Here is a 24,093-nt window from a genome sequence, read left to right as displayed (position 1 = left end):
GCAAGAGATGAGCCATGTGCTGGAATTCACTAATTCTTTGATGTCTGTGAACTCAGTAAAAGCTTTCAGTCTATGCCAAAAGGTGAAAAGTCTAACACTTGTGGAAGCTCAAGTGTAATAATAAATAAAAGCACAGCATTTTTTCCATGCGACACTTCCTTACTGTAGTAGTTTTCAAAGTGAGTTGCTTTTCAGTGTTGCTCAAGCTATTTTCCTTATGACGCTCTCAAATAGGGTGATGACTTTTTATCACACATCAAAATGAGACATTCCAGTGACATAACTCATCAGTGAGAGCAGTTTTGGCAGGTTAAGTACAAAAAGAACTTTGTAAGTAGACAGAGCTGATGTCAAAAGCCATCGCACATTCGTCTGCTATGTAGAGGAAAACTTGGTTTCACTTAAGCATCCGGATTTTTTCCCCTCTTTTAGGTGGGTTTTTTCTTTCATCTTTTTAAACCTAATTGTGGGTTTGTTTTGCTACTTGGAATTGGAAATTGTGTAGGGGCCATTGGGGCTTCTCAGATTCTTCCTCAAGATGTCTCAGCCTTTCACTCTTGCTTGATTGCTTATTTAATCATCGCCTTTTAATTTTAAAGAACGTAGATCTCTAGATGCTGTTTTAGTTTCTCAAATGGAATTTTAATTAATGTCCATATAACTTACTGAAGATTATGATATGAAACAGTAAGAGGTGATTTTAACAGAAAGCAAGGAACAATAGATGATTGTTCTTTATGTTCTCCAGGATCTAGGTGTAAGTATCAGCACTGGGCGCTCTGTGTCTAAGTATTCTGGGTCTATAGAATGGGAGTAATGTGTTTAGGAAGAAACATCAATGTTATTTCAAATAAAAACTAAAACCGAGAAGGATATAACCTTTGAATGTAGGATGTCTTCAAAGTGTCTGAAGTTCATGCAGGTTATTTGTTCATTCTTTGCAGTGCATTGCAGTGCACAGAAATGTACCTTTGATAAGCAGACGCTTTGAAACCACAAGGTCTGAATCCTTTGAATATTCTTTCCTAGGTCAGTCAAGGTTTGTGATTCAAGTGGAGCTGCAGTAAGGATGCAGAAGATAGCCCCTTGTGTCCCATATACGATACAGTCAACTCATATCAGATTTGTTTAATATCCTGATCTTGCAAAGTATTAAATGTCCTTTACAGTCAGGACTTGTAGCATCTGTCTCCGATTACCTCACAACATTCCTAGAATTCATGTCAAATTCTGCCTTACAGGAATGATAGTTTATAATCAGTTTTAGATGCAATAATGTTTACTCAGTCTCCTTTGCCGTATCTTCACCACTTGTGTGTAACAAGTCATGTTTTCTTCTTGCACCTTGTCTTAGGAGACTTAGTTTACATACACAGTAGCAACTGCCTGCTGTCTGTTGTGTGTGTGCTGCATACATTTTGATGTTGTATGAATGGATGTGGTAAGTGGGAGAGTGACTGCAGAGTAATTCTCATTCTGGTACATACCAGGAAGCCAGAGGATGATCTAGGAACCCTGGCAGCGATGTAGGTTAAGTTCATGTGCTGTGCCTCAGGCAAACACTGATTAATGAAATGGCACAGTACCTAAGCAGCTTCAGAATCTGCTGAGAAAGGCTGTTTGTGGCAGATATATTGCCTGTTTGGACATTAAATGTCTGCAGTAACAGTGCACAAAAAGTTCCTTATAATTCTGTAATTCCAATGCATAAATGTATAAGCAAGAAAAGCAAAAATGTGTCATTTTTTCCCATAGGGAGCAGGAGGGGACACAGATGAAGTGATGTCCCTATCCCTGCTTTCCAAGCCCTGCCCTGTTCCATTATAGGGTATTTATCTGTGTTTCCAGGGTATGGTCAGTCTGACCGGTTAACTCATGGAATCAAGGAGGAATGCTTTTCAGATGTGTCCAGAGCGCAGAGAGCCTTTAGGGATTCCTGGCAAGACTGTTGTGGCAGTTACTTTCAAAACAACAGTAATAAAAAGAAAATACATGTTAGGAGAACATGGAAAGCCTGGCTCCTTGCAATTCATTGCTTCCATCCCTTAAAAGCAAAAGCTAAGAGTGACTGAGGGAACGGCGATAGAGGATTTATTCTGACTAACTCTGCATCTATAACAAGTAGTTCCTACATTTGTAGCAGTCTGAGCATTTTCAGAGGCAGGGTGAGCTGATTCAGCAATGGGCTTAATCCTGTATTTAAACTGAAGAGAGAATTTACTTCTAGTTACTGGTGAGATGATGAGAATCTGTACACTCCATACTTAATGGAGTATCTAATTAAAAAGGGGAAAAGGGAGACAGCTTGATTTTGTTACAGTAATAACACTCTGGCTTGTCTGTAAGACCAGCAATGTGTTTGCCTTTCGTCTGCATGCTGTGATCAATATCTGTAAGCCGAAGCAGTTTCTTGAGTCTCTGCAGAAATCCCCTCTCATGCCTGATATTCCTGCTTCCAGTCTTGAAATTGAATTCCTCTCAGCACCTTTAATGCCCGTATCACAGTGGCTGCATGTGGATATGGGTTGTCTTTTGCCTCTTTCCTTAGAGGGTTAGGACTTTTCTCCTGCAGGCCAACTCCCACAGGATTTCCAACTCGTAGTATTTGTATTTTCAAGTCCTGTTGAAATCCTCATTAGTTAGTATGTTCTTCATATATAGATACGACTTCCATTTTTGCTGTTGGAAACCAAGGTCTGCATGATATGCTGTAGGTTTGCAATACTCATTTGTCAAAAGGAAATACTGGCCAGAGATGTTGGGAATGTTTGGATGTTTTTATAGGCTAATAGAGAAACACTAAGATGTCTGTATGTAGCTGCAGGCCTGTTTAATGCCATGTAGGAAGTGTGATTGTTCCATACTCCTGTAATCCACGTTTGTAAGAATCATTTCGATGGGTGAAAAATTCCTCAGAACTTCTGAAAACATTAAAGTTAGAGAAAGCAGAGAAAGGAAATGTCATGAGGACGTTAGGACTTGTCCTGGGAAAATTGGTATTTATAAAGAGAATACAAAATGTTCTCCTTATGTGTGAGTCACACTTTAAGAGCTATTGATGCAGTTGTTTGAATCTTTCTTAGCTTGTGCACTGAGTGGTCAAATGAAGGTGGGCCAATATCAGCTAAAAGAACCAAAATTTGGCTTTAATCACGGAGGATGCAATTGGTACTTGCCCTGATTGACAAGGAATGTATTGCAGTTTTCCATTTGTAAACCTGTTTTCATCGAAGGATTAGATTAATTCATGCAATCATATATAGACTGTGATCATACACATATTGCTGTCTGCTTGTAGGCAGAATGGAAAGCAGCAAACCAGCTCAAAACATTAATCATGTATTTGCTCACTTTGATATTGGGAATAATTAGGATTTTGTTAGATGCTAGGCCCATAATTCAGGAAAAAACACGTATTCTTCCATATTAGAAAAAAAGGGAATTTCTCTCTTCTATTTTTGTTCCAGACTAACTTGTTACATCACGTTTATGTGAGCTTTCCTTGTAATCCCATATAGCAAATAGGTTAATTCCTTCAAAAATTCCTTTTCCATAAAAAATTCCCAGGGATGGCCCCCTTTGTGCATTGGGGATATAACTTTCAGGAGGTATGCAAGAATGCTTTGACCTTGGGTTTTCTAACAGAAATCAGTAGCTTTAATCAGGAGTAATGGAGAAAATGCTTGCAAAGGTGTATTTTTTTCCTCTATGGGGCTTCATCCTTATGAAGGAGAATAACTTCTGCAGTATTACACATAGTAGCTAATTTACCTTGAGATTTCTAGTAATTCCACCATGCTGCTGTATTGATTACAGCTAATACATACTGCAGAATGAACTGAGAACTGCAGTATCAGATATAAGTTTAAAAGTAACTAATGCAACCTCATTTTCTTCTGCCTATTTTAGGTGTGTGATTTATAAGCAGTATCTTCTGTTTGCCCTTGTTAACGCTGCATTTTGTTAATTCCAAGTTAAACCAGCCTATGGGTTTTATAGTTATAATGCTTTGTTTGTATATTGGTGCTAAAATTGAATGTAAAAGTGGAACAACAGAACAGTGGCACTGACTGTATTAAACTAAGTAATTTTAAAGAATAAATGCATAAGAAAACTACTTATTCAAACCCTTCCAGAAAATGAACTATTCAAATTTATATTGCACAGTAAGAATCCTTGAGTACCATCTTTTCAGCAGCTAGATTGCAAACACCAGAAAGTGAATTGGAAAGCTTCCACTCCTGAAAACTAAGAACAGTTTTATCACATGTGATGCTTTCTATGGAATGCAAATGTTTACCATACATCATCTGAGTTTTTCTCATCTGTGAAATATTTCATTGAAAACAGAAAGCACTCATCCAAATCCTTCTTTTTTAAAACCATCCAGAAGGACAAAACAAGCAGCCTGGATTATGGCCATACACCAGTGCTAGTCAATAGAAGTCAAACTGCAAAGCTTGCAGTAAACAGAAAGTCATCCTGCAACCAGTTCTAATATCAGCAGTATCTAAACCATGGAAAGTTTTACAGCTCTTAGTTATCTGGTGTATGCATTCATATTAGTGCCCTTTGTTGCATGGATTTAGAATTGCTTAATTGATTCATTGTCTCCACAAAGGGAGCAGCTAATGAAGATTCTCTTATCTCATGGAGCCAGTGCTTTTGAAAAAGAAGGATCCCAATTTGGTCTGTCCTGATGCTTCGAAGCTCTGAGTGGCAGTGGGATGCTGAGCAGTGGCACATGGGATATTTTAGGTGACTACAGATTTTTTGCATTAGACTTGGAGGCATGAAAGAGACTGGAATGAAGCAACAGGTTGGAGCTGTTAGTTTGAAAATTGGGGGAGGGCGGCAAAGGAGAAAGTTGGGGCTGTTCAGCCTGGAGAAGAGAAGGCTGCGTGGAGACCTCATAGCAGCCTTCCAGTATCTGAAGGGGGCCTATAGGGATGCTGGGGAGGGACTCTTCATTAGGGACTGTAGTGATAGGACAAGGGGTAACGGGTTAAAACTGAAACAGGGAAAGTTTAGATTGGATATGAGGAGGAAGTTCTTTATTGTAAGGGTGGTGAGGCACTGGAATGGGTTGCCCAGGGAGGTTGTGAATGCTCCATCCCTGGCAGTTTTCAAGGCCAGGTTGGACAAAGCCTTGGGTGCCATGGTTTAGTGCGAGGTGTCCCTGCCCATGGCAGGGGGGTTGAAACTGGATGATCTTAAGGTCCTTTCCAACCCAAACTATTCTACGATTCTATGATTCTAAATCAAACGTATGGCTTGGTGAAAAAAAAAAAGTTTTCTATATTCTTAAATGGATTTCGTATCAGTATACTCCATAATCTTAAGAATTAGTTCTCCCTCTCTACATCTACTTCCTGGAAAACTCTGATAACAGAGATATTTTTAGAGCACTGCATGCTCGAATTAGCAGATTATTTTAGAGTTCTAAGAAAACATTGATGCAATTCAGGTAGAAGAAAATGTTTCACAGAAACAAACAGTGAAAGTACATAATCGCAAGTGCAATATTCTAGTGATGCATTGTAGGCAGGATAATGATGACATTATTTTGCCAAAGGTGTGATTAGAAAAATTCCTTTTCCATTCTGTTTCTTTTTCATTTACAACTATATTGAGAAAGAGAGTATATATGTGCTCATAAATGCCCAAATACATAGTACGATTCTTGTTCTTCTTAAGCTAATTCTTAGATCTGTTAAACTTTTATGAATGGTACACACAGTGCACCAGGTAATACATATTTATGAACAGTGCACACATAACCAAGTAATATGCAAAATACTCCACAATTATCTGCAGGCCTTTAAATATCAAGTGATAGAAGGTTGTGTGATGGGCTGATCTTAGATACTACAAATACTACTCTTAGAAAACGTTAACTCATTTGTTGTGTTGCAAAACCCAAACAAAATGCTGTCTTTGTGACCCCAGATTCCAAATCTGACTGGGGAACATAGAGACTTTGCAAATGAGATTGTTCTTCAGAGCTGTGCTCAGCATCCTTTTCTTAACACGAAAGAATTCCCATCGCTGACCTTAGTGCACTTGAACCTTCATTTGAAGGAGTTCTGCAAACAACTGGGCTTGTGTAAATGGCCTCTTTATGTGTGTTTAGTTACTTTAATTAGTTGTGTAATTTGGCTGAATAATTATCTGTGTGTGGAATTTGCATTAGTATTTAGTATGTAACTTACCCAGGTGTTCTGGGGGTTGCATTGCTCTTTGCTGCTGTTCTTTGCTGGTTTGCTTTTCTGCATATAGGTACAGCAGGGGTTTACCGATGTTTCAGTAGGTTCAGGACTCTAAAGGAGAGCATCAACTGGCTTTTTTTAGTTGGAGAGCAAGAAATGCATAGCCCAGAGCCCCCAGGCAATGCTGGGGAGCACATTCTTTGTCATGTTCTCCTGTTGTGCAATAACTGCAGGAAAAGGTTAGAAATTCTCCTCACATCTCTCCCTGCTTCCCCACATTTTCTAGAGCAGGGAAAGAGCATCTGGCTTCTGGAGGTGGGGCTTAGTGTGTTCTGATCTGGCAGCATCACCCAGGACAGGCAGAAAACTCACTGGTTTTCATGTTCTTCATTCCCTCTGTCCTGATCCGCAGTGCTATGAAGCATGGAATGAAGACATCTGTTGTTTTAAGCAGCTGCTCCAGCAAGCTTCAAAACGTCTTCAGGAGCTCCCAAAGCCCAAGGCTCACCTTGGGATTTCTGTGGGATGACTGGAGTCATCCAGAGGGAGAGCTGCGAGCAGACACAGCAGAGACGCCGCACCCATCACTGGGTTGCTCACAGAGGCACAAAAGCCATGGAGGCACAGGGAAGCATTATCAAACATGATTTAGCTTCAGTTCAGAAACATAAGGCATGCACTGAGAGGCTTCATTTAGTTCATATTAATTTTCTTTTTAACTCAATATCCTTTCAAGGCCACAAACCATATCTTGAGGATCAGAAGTGCTCTCTGGCTAGCTAGAATGATAGAGCATTTGGTATTGCTGAGATAATAAATTGGAAATAAGTAATAACATAAAGCATGAGAACATCACGGTGCTTTTGAAAACAAGCGAAAGTTCATCTTTATTACATACATAACCGTGCCTCTTGCTTGATGTCATACCTTAAATGTTTCTCAATCAATTTGCCAGGTGAAGTTTATGTAGGTTATGTAAAGAATCTGCTGAACAGTTTTGGAATTGTTGGCAGTTATCCTGGGGAACGAATGCAGAATGTGAGCTTGGGATGCAAAATACCAGGAAATGTCATGCCTATTTTTAGGAAGGGGAAAAAGAAATGTGGAAATTAAATGTCAGTCAGCTTACCTCTCATTCCTGGAAAAATACTGTGATAAGCAACCAAAGAAACTAATTCCAATCTGCTATAAAAAAAAAGGTCATTTATATATATATATATATATGTCAGAAATGGAATGTATTGAACCTTCCTGGGGTTTGGGAGCAGGCTCTGTAGGTAGGAGTGGAGCAGCAGATGTCACACATCTTCATTTCAGCAAGGCTTTTGAGACTGCCTCGTAAGTTGTAAGAAAGCGTGCTCTGGCAGAAGTTAGTAGGAAAGGGGTGGAAAACTGGAACGTTGCACTTTGACAAGAGTTATCCGGAGTTCACTGCTAAACTGAAGTAATCTGTAAGATCTGCAAGATGCCCATCCTGAGCCTTGGAAGCTGTTTCTTCTGCTTTGTGTGTGCAGTGATTCAAAGGCTATTATTTGGAGTAAGTCAGATTTGGAGCAAAGCCATTACAACAGCCCAAGCTGTTGCCAAAAGAACTTAAATAACCTGGTTTAAAATGTCAGTCTTTCCTCGTATAAAACTCAGATACATCAAGTTGTAGTGCTCTCCATTCAGCTAAGGATGCAATGCGCAGCATGCAATAAATCCATTGCCAATGTTTAGGGTACTAAAGCCTCAATGCATACTAGAAAAGTGAAATAATGTTTCACCTATATCTTTTTACCACACTGAAAACTATATGTCTGGCCTCTGTTATACTACATTGCATACTAAAATCTGTCTTTCGATGGTTGCTGGGTGCATGGTTTATAGAAAAGTATAGTATTTTATGCTATGTCGACACTTAGTGAATCATGCTTCTTGCTATTTATTGCAGAAATATATCATTTGCTTCTTACTACTGAAGAATGTTTGCATGTATCTGAAGATTTTCTTGACATCTTAGAGATCTACTACAACCAGAGTAATTGGAGGTAGCAATTCATGGGTAATTCTAATAGATGATAACACAGAACATAGCCACAGTTGACCCCTCAAAGGTTACCTTTTGTTTTCTGAAAGGGAAGATGGGGAATTGTTGTTTCAGAAAGTACATAAAATTGACATGCAGAGTGCCTGTAAACATACAGCATTTCCAGAAGACTCACAGAATGTCGTCCATCTATTTCAGCTGAAGATCCTTAAGACAAAAATTATGTGCAATTTCTTCTTAAGACATGAAAAATACCTGTATTTTAAGGACATTTAGGGCTCTGAGTAAGCATATAATCGTAAAATATTCACAGTGTACAACAGTTAATGTACACAACAGTGAGTACGCCAAAGAATAATGCCATAATTATAGCTCCTGTAATCATTATGTCTTATTGTGGCTTCCTTACTCTTTTTTCCACCCCACAGTTGGTATAAGCTTCCAAGCAGATGCCTTGGTTTTGCCCTTTGCAGTTTACAGGCAAATCACTGCCGTGTTGATTCTGCAGTCATTGTCAGCAATTCAGCAATCTCATTTTTCTCTTATGGTTTTGGCAGAGATGAAATGCAAAGTTTTTAACCTTCCACTTCCCTGCTACTTACTTGTCTGTCGGAAGCAAAGCTCAAAGCTTAAATAGGAGAGCAGGCGTACCCTCAACAGTAACACGTTCTTCTTCTCCCTGGAGTTCTTGAAGCAACTATTTAAACAATGAAATGCAATCAGTATGAAGGCACAAATGAAAAGAGTAAACTATAATTTGAGTGGTGCCTCTTTTAATGAGCAGTAGCTCAGATTCTGTTAAGTGAAACCTCCAAACAGAGTATACAAGATTTCTTATTATAGATATGAATAACTATAGTCTATAGATGTAGAATATATAGAGAGGTATGCTCAATATATATAGACGATATATGGTGGAATCAGAAGTTTATATGGACCTTCATTGAGACATGAAATACAGCCATGCGAGCATGGATTTCAGTTCTGAATATTTCTGCTCTGAGATGATGAGAGCACTGGAATTTGTCAGGAAAAGATAGATTATTATCCACAGGACTCAATGTGATGCTGTGCAAAGTAGTACAGCTGCCACAGAATAGATGGGATCTGGTATGATGTGGGCATCTTTACAAAGATTTCTTCTAAAAGACTGATGCCTTTGTAGTATTGCTTGTTCTGTGTGTCCATATCTGCCTCTGGTTTCTTCCTGCAAAATCTCTGGGCCAAAAGTAGCCCCACTGAGCAAAGGCTAGAAATAGAAGTAGGACTTGGATGCTGGGTTAGAGGAAGAAGCCCTAAAGCAGCACCTGGCTGCTAGGAAGTCTGCTGCCAGCTGAATTGAATTGGGTTCATCAACAGACAGTTATCTCCATATAAGCTATAGGTGCTGCCATTTGCTCAGCCGTATGGTCAGGGGAGGTCGAGGAAGTAAGAGCTTAGAGGGTTTGGCTTGACTGCTGGAAAACAAGAGAGCTGCTTGGAGAGAGGATTGAAGGCAGAGTGGAAAGTCTTCCATTTTATGGTGAGGTAACAATGGAAGGTAGTGGGGCTGAGGGGTCCGTGTTAAAGAAGATAAAGGTTCTGTTTTGATATTATGTCTATTTTGCTGGTGGGAAAGTTTAGGGGCATAAGATGCAAATTCTGACCGTGTTATTTCTGCTGCTCAAAATGGTGTATTTGTCTTCCTGGTGTCAGGTGCTGTTTTGGGATGCAGACTCTGTTTGTACTCTGCAGCCCAATGCAATAGAGCAGCTGTTGTTTAATGCTGCTTGGTTGGCGTCGGCACCATTTTACCCTGTCAGGTGGTTTCAGTTGAACAAGAGACTTGCATCATTTCACATTTGTTAGTACTACAAGCAAATGTTTGCAGAAAATAATAGGAATGTGGAAATGTGAGGCACGTAGAATTACATTTCAGCAAGTGTTTTATGTCCTTTTGTTTTCTTAAAGTACATTCTTGGTTGAAGGCAGTCTCAAGGACCTGTTCTAAACCTACATTAAGCGGATGAAATACGGTTTAAAGCAGTGAAGTACTGAAATACAAAGCTTTGGGGTTTGCTCATCCATCTTCACAGGTCATCCTAACATTATCCTTTTCCTGTTGCTGCACGCTCCCTGTGGGGGTTCACTGCCAGTTTGTTTCAAGGTTGAATACATAACATAGACTGAGCAACATGGGCTGCACATTTACAGTCACCGCTGTGTCATGGGCTGGAAGTGTGCGTAGCAGAAAATGATGATGGGGTGGAAGAGCAGGGTTTCAGGTGGCTCAGCAGTGCTAGTGAACATCCAGGTGCTTTGTGTGGGATAAAGAGAATGGTGTTTCTTGGGAAAATGCTTTATGTTAATGTTGTTCTTGCCATAGAGCTTACCAGCAAATATTATTGTGATACGTCCTTGAGGCATCAGAGATTCTGCTTCTGAGAGGCAATGGGAGTGTAGAAAAGAATTCCATTACTGAAGGGTTTGGTTTTGACAGAGTTTTTCTCTTCTGGTTCCAGTGCTGTTGGAATGAGGAGTTTCTTTAAGCTGACAGTCCCTCTCCTGCTTTAAGAGGGAACCCAGTGAGATGGTGTTAGTGGTGTTGGTATCACCTCTGCTCTTGTGAGGTAACTCCCATGTTTTTTCCTCAGCTGTTCCTTTTCAGTTGCCAGTCTGTAGTGAAGAGTAAAGAAAGAGGGAGGAAAAGGTAAACATTGTATTGCTGACCTTTTGGGTTAAGTCATATGAGAATGCTGTAATTATCTGTAGAGCAGTATCATTAGGTCTTGAAACTTAGTTCTGTGCTTGTAACAACCCTACCTTCATGTAGGCACTACTGGCTCATTTGAGGCATCAGGGAACAGAATTAAAACTACCTACTACAGAAGCTCAGGCTGTTGAATGAGCTGAAGGAGGAACTTCAGTGCTTCAGTTGATGGATCAATCAAGAAGCAGCTCTGACGCATCTCCAGAGATGTGGATGTGTGTGTGTTAGCATGGATGTGTGCCCTCTCTTCAGCTCATTCTCCTACACAGGTACTCAATTGGAAACGAGCTGTGCCATGACTTCCCCCCCTCCAGTGGTCCCTCTAGCTTTACAGAGAGTGTATTGAGCTGAAGTGTAGACTTATGTGTATTGAGCAACTGTGAGCTTACATTCCTGCATCGAAGCTTTAAGAAAAATCACAGTTCCTGGGTACATGTTCATGTTCTATTCTGGCTTAAATATTAAGCACTTGCACAGTGTGCTTTTGTTACCTCAAAACAGGCCTACTTGTGAACTTATTTCTGTTGTTTGTATAAAGTTTCTTATCAGTGAATGAGGATTTACCATGTGAAGTACTATGAACCTGCAAGAAGATGTCTTTGTTCCCTGTTACTAATAAGTTAACATCTGTTGCAGATGGTCATTTTTTGGATTGTTTTACATGATTCAGGAAGGGCTGCAGCATCCCCAAATACATGTTTTGGCTCTTAGGGTTTGGGTAGGAAAGAAAACAAGAAGTCTACCTAACAATCCTGTGTGACTGCCTTGTTCCCTGTCTCCTTGTTACCTCTGTTTTTATGATTACCTTCTGAAGTTTGTACATTGTCACTGGCCTCATTGCTCTGGCTTTTGTCATTCTTTTGGACTGCATTTTTGTCTTGGGAGATAAGAGGTTAGTTTTCACCTTTCCTTTAGCGAAGGATCCTGCAGGGGTGATTTTGAGCGTCGTTTCTGTTTTCCAACTTCTGAGTTCAGTAACAACCGGATTAAGAACTTGGAAGTTAAACACGTAGACGTCCATCTAATTAAAGGGATTGGCTGTTGGCGGTTGTATTTTTCTTTCTCATTAGCATTCTGTTCATCCTGGTTTCTTTCCCTATCTCCATGTTCCCTCCACACTCAGCTTGTAATAAAAGTTGGTTCTTGAATGTAAAGAAGTGTGTTAATGCACCTGGGAAAAACAGGTACAGGAAGGAATTGAATTTGCTTCTCTCTAACCTAGGTAAGGTATAACGGAATGTTTCATTGTTCATATTTACAGCAATAATCAAAGCATCCATTCAACACTCGTAAGGATTATTTAAGGTGAAAATTAAGTACATTTATTTATTTGTTTGTTTTCAACAGGAAAACAATCTCCTATTTTAAGTTTATACCCCTGCAGCCAAGTGATAAGGGCATTTTAATGTTTTCCTGCATCTATCTTTTTCCATTCTAATGTGTTGCAGGATTAGGGGATAGCTGATGCTGCTGTTAGGTAAATGTGAGCAAGTAGAGATCCTCATTACAGGGCAAAGTGGATAAAAAGAGTCAGTAGCTGAAGATGATGGAACTGTTGTGCCTACTGTTCATTAACTCAGGAATAGCACCTCTTCTCCCTGTGAGGGGAATCGCAGGGAGCAGCATCCTGCTGTGTTGCAGGAGCAAATCCCTAAAACCTCTGCAGCAGGAATGTCTGCAAGTGAGGAGATAAATACGTAAAGACAGATTGCAGCAGAGACTTTGGGGGCATCAGAGTTTTTCTGTTCCGGTCTAACTATTATGTAGAATCACTTTGCATCGGCAGGGTGTTGAGCGTTCTGTTCACAACCCCAAGAATATAAACTAGGCTGGTACCACGCATGCGTCTCTCCCAGGATTTGTGAGTTCTTGCGCCATGTAACTCACAGCTGAGTGTTTCTTCAGCACTGAAAATAAAAATGCTCTGCAAAGCATATTGTGGCCATAAAATCAGAGAGACCAAACTGCATCTACTGACGCTTCAGGGTTTCATTTGCCTGCTCAATGGCCATGGTGTTTATGGATCATCCAGCAGATGTAAACAAGGCAGGTGCTCAGATCTGTGCTCTCTATTGCTCTTCATTAGAGGGAGTGTGTGGGGCTTATAGTTCAGTAGCAAAGGAAGGGAGCTGAAGTTCTATGTTACCACTGGGGCTGTTTCTAAAGTAGAAGTTGCTGTCATTCTAACCAGAGGACTGGCAGGATTTACTATACAAGCTTTGGCCTTCTGACTTCCTTAAGCTTTACAACCAAGAGTCCTGAATATATGGCACTGCTCTACCACAAGGAAATTTGTGTCATTAGACTCAGAAGTCAAATTAGCAATAAGTCATATGAACACATCTGTGTATTGATTTCAAGCAATTGAAAAATAATTGGAGTTGATAGGTTACTCTCCTCCTGGTTTTGGCAGCACCATCCAAATTGAAAGCAAGGGAAGAAAAATACCTGTCTGTTCTGTTGGACTTTTAATCACGCATTATTTACACGTTAGTTGGCCATTGAACTGGTTTTTATGAGTTTTGGAGTCAAGGGCTGCAGCCGGGTTTCAAACACAACGTACAAATGGATCCCAAAAGGGATCTGTATTTCTGAATGTCTAAAGGCTACCTTCCAGCACACTTCATTTTAAAATACGCTGATGCTCACATTGAGGGTTCATAGATTTTAATATACAGAGTAATACTTTGCCTGGGCAAGGGACGATCGAATGGTTAGCTTTAGATATAATTGCATTTCTCCATCTCTTGCATAAACCCCTTCATAACTTCTCTTCCCACCTTTTAGAACCGTGTAGCTGTGCTACGCAGCAGCTTTGTATGTTTGCCTCATTTATTGGAGAGAGGAATCTCTCCTTTTCTCTCTGAAGAAATTTTGTCTTGTATTATTTTTGACCAGCAGTGTATATACCTAACTGAATAGATAAACTGCTATCGACAGAGCAATATCTTCTAGTTGTTTACTGTGCTCTGTTTCACACAGCAGTGACAGGAAATCATGTTTGGGTAGAAACCCTAACACCAAATGCTGTGGTGCTGTTACAGTTTGCTTTTTATTCCAAAGTTTCCAGTGTTTGGCTTCATATGGATGTTTAATGTATGGCTGAATGCATCCAACCTGGCTTTGTTTTTGTGTCACTGTACGGCCTATTTATGATAGACATACAGAGTCACTGCTTCCTTTTAAATTTCTGCTGAAGCTCTGCTTATATATATGTATCTATATATTAACCATATTTTCTTGATGTTTTGCTGTCACTAACTTGAAGTGCTTTGAAATATTTGCATTAAGAGCATTAATAAAGCTGTTTCATTTTCAGTAAGCCCAGGATTTTGCAGTGTCTGTGATGGACATATTTGTTACTAAACATATCTGTGGTCGGTATTGAGGGGATTATGCTGAAAGAAGTAGTGCAATGCCACGAGTTACTAGAAGACTGATGTTTGGAAAGCGCTGCTCACCTGCCCAGTGTGTATGGTGCAGGAGATGTTAAAGCAGTTAAAAATCAGAAAGCAAGAAAATGCTTTGCCTCAAGTCATAACAAAATGCCTGATACTCAAACGGAAATGCAAGGGGGAAAGTAAGGAGCATTAAGACTTAGCACTTGCATAATCCTCTCCATCTTTTAAGAGGTATTAACTATTTAAGATAAATTTTTTCACCATAGAAAGAGATACATGTATGTATTACCCATTTTCTCTCTCAGCAAAACAGACAGAAAAGCTAAATAACTCACCCAGTGCTACACTGCGTGTCACTGGCAAAACCTGGCTCTAGGGCTTGTGCTCAGTTCATGCTGCATAGCAGCAGTGTATGTCTTAATAGTGTGTGAGCAGAAATAAATACACAAAATTACTATTTTGATGTAGACGGCAAACCTACGGTACTGTATAATAACTGTACAAGGAATTTGCAGCAGTAACACAAATTGCTAGGTGTAGTGCTGCAGCTTGCTAGTCTCAGCAGCCTGCAGAGCTGTGTGTAGCTGGTGTTGCTGTTGTATCGATCCAGGCCACTAAATCTTTAATTATCTTTCATAGTAAAACTTGTCTAAATAAATTGCTCTGTTGCTACTGAGTACTGCGCTCTTTGGCAGCAGCAGACGTTGATGCCGGAGTCACTTGCTCCTTTTTACCGTCGCCATGATCTTTGTCTAAAGATTTGGTACTATTAAAAGGAGAAGTAATGCATCTTAAAAACTAATGGGCTGCTAGACTGTTAGTTCTGGAGCATAACATTCCCTACTACTCATCAGAACAGGGGTGTAATATGTTACGGCTGTACGGATTTTCCTACCCTTTGAAATCCTCCCATTTATTTCAACATGCTTGTATTTTGGGTGACCTAAAGGAGCTAAAAGGCCAGTTCAGTACTGCTCTGCTCACTTGTAGGGCTAGTGTGGTAAGTTTGGATGATGTCTGTAAGATGGACACATATCTTTCTAGCACTAGAAGAAAAAGCCTTTGGCATGTGTGGTGCTGAACAGTCATTGCAGGTGTCCTCTTGGAGGTCTTCCACATGTGTGTGGCTGTTTCATCTTCACTGATACACAGCTGCCATTAGGTTTCATGATTACAGCCAGGTGATTTCTGTCGGTGCTCTGTTTACTCAGTATATCAGTTGTAGATATACTCGTGTGTGTATTCAGCTGCTGAAGAAGAGCTTGTTTCAGCTGAGAGAACTGACCCAACATGCTGGAGATTTGCATTGACCTGTCAAGAGATTTGCAATTTTATTTCCAAACTAGATACTTCAGTTGCTGTGAATCCCTGCGGTGCGTTTGGACAGCAACAGCTGTGCCACATCTTATTCTCAGCTGCATCGATGTGAAAATGGATGGTTTTGAGTGAGACACGTGGAGAATGGGGAATAAAATGGCAGAGGTGGTGCTGAGGCAAATTCAGGAACATGAATAACCAGAGGTTGGGAGTGTCTGAGCAAGCACAGTTGTGGCGCATCTAAATGTATCTGCTAAATCTGTTTTTGAGAGGTCAAAGCTTTCTTTATCGTTGTATAATCACTCATCTCTCTGCGTTGCCCTGTGGCAGGCCTGCACTAATTTGTTTTATAGTTAGTGCAGTTCACAGTCATGCCTTTTATACTACAGAATAAAACCAAATGTGTCTCAGTGAAATAATGGTATGAGGATACAATATTGAACGGGAAGCTCTTTAATACTTGACTACAAACCACTCTACCACATACCATTACGTTGATGTGTTGCATCGGAAGTGAAGCTACAATTAAAGAGCAGAAGTTTTCCTTTTGCAGTGGAGGAAAAGGAAAATAAAATGGTGTTTGGGAGAAAAACACAGCATCTTGAATAATGGGTTCAGGAGAAATAGCATAAAAAGGAGCAATATTCATGCCTGTATCTGAAAGCTGAGCTATAAAATCCCAAGTGATTGTGCTTGCTGTCAGTGAAATCAGCCAGCTGTGTAGATCAACAGCCTCTGATACTTTTTAACTGCAATGTTTTGTTTAAATAACCCACTTATAATAGAGAGTTTCCACTATTATTCTTTGCAGTGGTTGCTAGCTTTGTCCATAGCAACAGATAGTGATGTTGAAAGAGGATTTCAGTGTTTTGATTAGATGATAAACTGAAAGAGAAGAAAATAGATACTCTTATTTACAAGTATCTTTAATGTAGTAGGAGTTTTAGAAGAAGAGAAGACTGGAGAAAACGGACTTATTTTATTCTTTAGTCTCTGTTGTTGACTGAGGTATAGGTTTTGTCTTGAAAGTCTGGATTTTTTCTACTAGTCTGAGAACTGCTGTTGCTGGAGTAGCACATCCAGGCACACATCAGTGGTGTTGAGTATGATAACACCCAAGAGCTGTGTTTCAAGCACACATGGGTTATTATATCAGCTGTACTAAATCTTGTTGCTTAAAATGTAATAATAATTTTAAAAGAGTACATTTGTGTGATGATTAAGTTACATTAAACAAGAATTGAAGCAGCTGAATTCCTGAGGGGGGGAGAAAAAGAACATTTTAACATAAGTAACTCACTTATGATTATTCTTTAGTTTTTGTAATTGCTTGCTTCTGGATCGGCAGCATTGTCTCTCACTGCAAACATCTCCTCTGTCATGATCTGTTATATAGTGATTATCTTGGGGTTGGTTTTGTGGGTTTTTTAATCTCTAGGCCAGTAATTGCTTGATAGGAGCATGATTTTAAATATGTGTTTGGGATAATTCATCTGAGCATCCTTTCTGGGAGTCTCTGTCTCCAAAGACTAAAAATAACCTTTTTTTTGTGGAGCAAACTGCTAAGATTTTTATAACGGACTTAATATTTGATGATTCTGCTTAAATCAGAGATGCTTTTTTGTTAAGAGTCCTGTACCCATATGAAAACACTTGTGATGACTTTTGGGGTGGTTTTCGAGTAGTCTCCTGCATGTCATGGCTTTTAGATTACACTTTGGGATTGGATGGTTGGGAGGAGGTGCGGATGGTTCTGATGTGGTTTGGGGGGTTTGCCTAGCCTACGTGCCTAAATCTAGTAGTCAAAACTGAGTGGAGGCCACACTTGGATGAGAAACAGGGTTATTTAATATACTTTCCAACGATACCACTCTTTGCATCTCTTGTGAGGTTTGCCTGTTCCGTAGTCAGTAATTCCTTCTCAAATACAATGCTTTGAACTTGTTCACTGAGCTGCAAACCTCAGTCTTGGAGAGAGGCTTAAACAGGACTTACGCATTTGGAATTCTGATGCTGTTTTCCGCAGTCTTTGGGACTTCAGCTGCAGATTTAGGAAATGAAATCTATAATCAGTCAACAAACACCAGTGAAAACATTAAATAATTCCAGAACAATTCCTTCATTCCAAAGACAGACCCTATGGGTTTCTACCTGATACAGCTTTCCAGTCAGATAGTGGATCACTGATGATTTGTCAAGTACCGTTTTCCATCCACTTCCATTCCAGCCTTATCCTTGTTTTGCACAGAACAGGCTTTGTGTAATGTATTCATGAACAAGCACAGGGAATATAGCCTTGCTTAACCCAGACCTTGAAACTCTAAAACCAGCGCTAGAGAAGAATAGTGAAGCCAAGCTTAAAACATGGGAATTCTACTGCTTCTCTCATTTTCTTCTGGAAACATATCTGCTAAACCTGTTAATAGCTTGTCTTCCTTCATTTCACAACAGCATTCAACCTCTGCCTGGCAATTAGGACTCTCTTGGTTATTCTTGTGTAGCCTGGGGACACTTGCATGAGTAGAAAGCCAGTTGCTTCCCAGAAGCGTGTGTTGTGCCATGGCATAGCTAGAGAAACAGTAGTATTAACTGGCATGGGTTGTAAAATCAATACATTAATTTGTGCAGTTAGACTGAATGTTCAGGTTCTAATATTCACTTTAATGTTCAGCTGTGTAAGTATGAAGTTTTTGTTAATAGATGCTTGATTTGGAGCTACGGTATACCTGGAACCTGAATAGCGGCATCCAGGCACAACTCCTAGTGCTTTGTTGCTTGGCACGTTGCCCTAGCACATAGGCTAGAATTTTGCTCTGTTGAGTCCTGAAAAACAGGAGCTGTTTGTGAAAGACATGTATTTAAATGGTTTTGAATAGTAATTCCCCATCAGAACTGGAGGACACAAGGGTGCTGAACTGCTCACTCTGTTAAGCCATGCATGCACTACTCTGAGGCAGGATTTCACTTGAACAGCTGTGGGTTTAGCTGCAGTGTATCCGTGTGGTTTTTTTTCCAAAAGGGGAAATCCGTGGGGGAAGTCTTTTAGTAATTATGTTGTTATTGCTCCATAATCTCTCCTTTTTCTATTAACACCACTGTTACGTGCAGCGTCTGGCGCATGGAGAAAGATCAATGTGAGCTATGTGATGTGCACAAAAGTTTTTAAAAGGGGAACTGAGGTTTTCTGCTAAAATATGGCTTGTAAAGAGGGATTGATATTCGTATTAGCTGGAGATAATATTGGAAAAGAGGCTTTATGAAGGCCTTTGTACTAAAATAGTGCACTCTGGTTCATGAGCAGATGGCAGCCTGCTAAGAGAAAGCCTAATCAGGTTACTCTGTGATTTTCATTTTATGATGTTTTTATAACCTAGTATTATCTATTTATTCTGTAATCTCATAGACTAATAACCATAGCAAATATCTGACTTTTGGGAATTATCTTGTAGAGTAGATTTACACATAAGTATTTTCACATAAACCCCCGTTATTAATGAAAATCCACTTATTTAAGAGACTGAAGAGTTCATTTGCAGCGTTTTAGTAAGTGATGCAATTTTCAGTGCAGGGAAAATTTATTTCATTCCAAAAACTTTGTCTCAAACGCCTTCAGAATGGTATCCCCTTTGGAAAATTCTCATCACTTCTAAAGGCCTGATTACCATTCCACTGATGTTAACGGATTAATTTCCATAACCTTTAGATCAAATTTAGAGATTATTTGGACCAGAATTTTTTGGAGTATTTGGAAGGCTGAAAATCCCAGAGTGTGACTAAGTGCTAAATTGTGGTTGCAATAATGGAAATGATGAAAACCTTGTTAGGTTCCTATTTATATGTTCACATACTTTGAAGAAGTGGGTAGATGAAGTGACTTGTCCCCATCATTGCTGCCTTTCCCATCCCATTGGAGTGAACTCTTTGGCTAGGCAGCATGTCATAAACGTAGCTTGTTCAAAGTTCCAACTCGCCTTCACTTTGAGGTCAATCTGCCCTAGGCCCTGGCTGCCCCTATGGTAAGGGTGTCACTGAAATGCTTGTAGGACATGAGATAATACTGAATCCACCATTGTAACTGCCTACCACTCGCAGACACGTTGCTGTATGTATACTGCCTGCCATTCCCTACAGGCTTCCACTGAGTTCCAAAGAAATTTAAGATACTATTAAAATGTAGGATTTAAAATGCTCCTTTCCCCTACGTTTAAGAAATCCCGAAGGATCAGTGTGGTTGCTTCCGTCTCAAGAATAGATAGAGCCTAGTTTGATACTGCTTGAAAAGAAAGCAAGATTTAAATGTTCATGAATTCAGTGTTGGGTATGAATTAGGGACAAGCCCGCTCCATCTGCTTCAGTCAGCTCCCTCAATGTGCTGGTGAACTGAGCAGCCAGCAATCAGATTTGCTTTGCAACATCAGCGTGGCGCTGTCATGATTTAGAAGTTATATCAGACAATGCAAACAAACAATAAACCCAAGACAACGTGTGAAGGCAATGTCGGGGTGCTCTGTGCAGCTGTTATGCAAAAAGTGGCTGCAACCCTGGTAAGGACCAGGGCACAGATCTGCAGATGCTTCAGAAACATTGGATTTAATGAGTCTTTACAACGTGACTCATGGACTTTGCTGTTGCACAAGGCTCAGGCTTGCTCTAAATAAAACTCCACAGGTCTGCAGCCTCTGAAGGCTCGGGTCTTGCCCTGTACCTGTCTTTAGTTAATGAAATTGAAACATTCCATTTCCCACAGAACTTTTAAGATACCAATAGCTCACTGTGGGGTTTGTAATTGAGCATTAGTTTGACTGCGTAATTGATGACCCCAAGGAGTTGTCTTCAGTAGTTGCTTTGTCTTCTAACTCTTTTTCTTTCTATGCAAATGTCGTGGTTTAAACCCAGTCAGGTAACTCGTTCACTCGCTCCCCCCCTTCTTGCCCTCCCCCTACTCCCCGTGGGAGAGGAGAATCGCAAAGAATGAACTCCCACGGGTTGAGATAAGAACAGTTTAGTAACTAAGATATAACACAGATCACTACTGCTACCACCAATAATAACAATGGTAAAGGAAATAACAAGGGAAGCGAATACAACACCTCACCACCAGCCAACCGATAACTCCTCCAACCCACACCTCCTCCAACCCACACCTCCTCCAACCCACACCTCCTCCAACCCTGCAGTCTCCCAGCCCTTCCAGCTCACTCCCAGTTACATCCTGGGCATGACGTGCTGTGGTATGGAATACCTCTTTGGTCAGTTTGGGTCAGGTGTCCTGTCTCTGCTTCCTCCTGGCTTCCCCTCCTCCCTGGCAGAGCATGAGGCTCACAAAGTCCTTGGCCAAACCAAAACATCCTTGTTATCAGCTCTGTTCCTGAGCCGAAAGTCAAAACACTGCACCAGCTACCAAGGAGGAGAAAAACAACTGCTACTGCTGAACCCAGGACAGCAAATGAATAGCAAGCTGTTTTGCACTATTTTGAACATGTAATTTATACAGTTTAGCCCTTCTGCAGTGATATTTTTGGTTCAAATATACTTAGATTCATTTAATACTTGAAATTTACTTACATTTCACTTGCAGGCGTTACATTTTGCTCACGCTCCACTAAGTATTAGCGTATTATATTTAAAAACCCACTTAATCCTGAACAATTTTCTTAATAAATACGTTTTCCCTTTGCTCTTGATTAGTAGATGAGTATAATGGTTTAAAAGTCTAAAGTTCCCAGCCAGTTTAATGCAGATACCAACAGCGCGCATTGCACCAGTATTCAAGGCTCACCTTTAAAACCCTGGGTACAGTTGCAGCTGGCACCAGAGGAGCCTGACGTATACCTCAGTATTTTCAAAGAGTCTTTTAATGCTGCTTTCTTTTGAACTAAAGTAGAAATGAATGTGGATGTCATTGTCTCTAATATTCAATTATTAGCACTTCATCTGAATGTTATCTTTATTTGCTTTATCAAGTATCATACTAATTACATTTTATATCCCCACTCTAAATCTATCAGTTTCTTTGGTTCATTTTCTAAGTCAATTAAGCTAGCACAGGTTCATTGAATAAAGGGAAAAAAAATCGTCCTGTGGGGTCTTCTTTAGTAGCTTTTATAATAAAACTGTCACTGAAGATAATTCAAACAGGATCTTTAGCTGATATGTAATGACTGATTTTAAAGCTGAAAACACAGCCTTATATATTTTTCAGGAGCTTTGTATTTATTGGGATCTAGAGCACAAGTGTGATGAGGAACAACTGAGGGCACTGGGGTTGTTTAGGCTGGAGAAAAGGGAGCTCAGGGGGACCTTATTGTTCTCTACAACTACCTGAAAGGAGGTTGTGGTGAGGAGGAGATCAGTCTCTTCTCTCAATTAACAAGAGATAGGGCAAGAGAAAATGGCCTCAAGCTGCGCCAGTGATGTTTAGATTGGAGATTAGGAACTCTTTCTTCACCCAAAGGGTTGTCAAGCATTGGAACAGGCTGCCCAGGGCAGCGGGTGGAGGCACCACCCCTGCAGGTATGTAACAGACACGTAGATGTGGTGCTTGGGGCCATGCTTTAGTGGTGGACTCAGCAGTGCTGGGTTAATGATTGGACTCAATGACCTTAAAGATCTTTTCCAACCTAAACAGTCCTGTGTTTCTGTGACAGCATTACAGAGGTTCAGTGTTCTTTGTATCCACATTAGAAAATTGAAGGGTTATGGATAAAATATGTGTAGCCTTTGAATACTGCTGTGTTCTCACTGTAGTTTTTTCATTCCCCTTCCTATGTAGGAAAGCAAGTAGGAATGTGTGATTTCCCCGTTTGCTTTAAATGAGTTTTCAAAAGCAAACTAGTTGTGAATTATTAATGTTAACCACACCGTGCCAGTGCAGGGAAGTTTATTATTGACTGATTAGTGCACAAATACTTTGACTTAGCGCTGACTTTTTTTGAGGCCTATTGATGTATGAACTTGTTTGATCCAGTATAATAATTTTACCTATTGTCTTGACCTCACGCTCCAAGATTTGACTAGTAGCAGAGATGAACTCAATGTGGCTTCTCATCAAGTAACATAAGTGAAAGTAGGAGTTTGTTGCTCCAAGTTTTGCATTCAGATTTCCAAGTCTGAGCCTGTCCCAGTCTATAGGACTGTCAGCATTTGGCTCCACAGGCTTTCTCTGGAACTTTTCATGTTCTTTTATTCTTATCTTGGTTTTGAGCTTCCTGTGTCCTATTCCGTGAAGCCCTTAAATTTTTACCTGTTATCTCTAGATTAAACGTTTATCTCTTACAGTCATGAAAAAGACCATCTAACAGATGTAACATGCAAAGTAACCGACCCCATTGTGGAGCAAAGGGGTGATGCTGCCTACAAGGGAATTTATAGAGACATTTGTTATGTAGCAGCCCTAAGCAAGAATAGACTTGTGTTATATGATGACATTTGTTGAGTCCTTCAGGCTTACACCTGTGCCAGCTGCAGGGTTGTGCTTTCATACCTGCTTTAAAGGAAAACTACACACAGATCACTTGTGTATATCAATTAGGCTCAAACTTGCTGATGTTCGTGTCTGTGATGCTGTGATAATTAGCGATGCCATAAATACAGAAAGTTTACCCTCTGAGGTTCTGCTGCCTTTGATTTCTACTTTCTCTGGTGTTACATCCTGAGTGCCAGTCTGTAATAGTCTAGCTTTCACATGTTGAAGGCTGTCAATAAAACTGACTTTGCAGCATACTGATGTTTGCCAGGACTGTCATCAACCCATAATGATACAGTTTGCAGGCTGTTCATCTCTGTTGTCATTTGCCATTTCTTGTGTAGCTTCTTATTCTCACTTAAACAATTCTAGTTTCATATGTTGGAGCTTTCTGCATGTCACCATAATCATCTTGTACAATCTAAACGGAGAAGAGGCATCACAGATTTAAGTATTACCTGTGAATGTATTTGAAATGGGGCTGGTTTTGATTCCCCAATGTCTTGATTTAGATGACCATTGAATATCCTATCAGTTTGTCAAGTCTCAAGTGTTGTATGGGTTTTGCTTAGTGGGTACCATTCTCCTGGTTTCAGAGTGATCCTTTTCTTTCCTAAACAGAGCCATCACACTGGAGAATCAGCTGGTGATCCTTGCAACATCAGTATCTGATGCAGGAGCCTACTATGTCCAGGCAGTCAATGAAAAGAATGGAGAGAACAAGACAAGTCCCTTTATTCATCTCAGCATAGCAAGTGAGTATCCGAATTGTGGATAATATGCTGTCATACTGAGGCTGCAGACAAAAGTCTGCCCTAGTAAAAAGAGCCTTGCTAACAAAGGATTGGGTCTTTACAGAAGGTCAACATTCTCTGCTTGGTTTGGAGTATCTTGAACTCCTTGTGCAGTAAGAGGGACCTTAG

The 24,093-nt window shown here is 40.2% G+C and overlaps 1 protein-coding gene across 1 annotated transcript in view; it reads left to right on the top strand.

Annotated features, from left to right (window-relative positions):
• Window positions 1-24,093, top strand: part of SDK1 (sidekick cell adhesion molecule 1) — a 422,287-nt gene that overhangs the window by 180,163 nt on the left and 218,031 nt on the right. Inside the window, exon 6 of the mRNA XM_062613568.1 lies at window positions 23,792-23,925. Coding sequence (XP_062469552.1) covers window positions 23,792-23,925 — 134 coding nt within the window. The remainder of the gene's footprint in view (window positions 1-23,791; window positions 23,926-24,093) is intronic.

The sequence above is a fragment of the Pezoporus occidentalis genome, unplaced genomic scaffold, assembly GCF_034315485.1.
Source record: "Pezoporus occidentalis ecotype Australia unplaced genomic scaffold, CSIRO_AGI_Poc_V1 ctg169, whole genome shotgun sequence".
NCBI classification, from domain to species: domain Eukaryota; kingdom Metazoa; phylum Chordata; class Aves; order Psittaciformes; family Psittacidae; genus Pezoporus; species Pezoporus occidentalis.
Note: the sequence above shows the minus strand (reverse complement) of the source record. Positions and strands in the feature narration are given on the sequence as shown.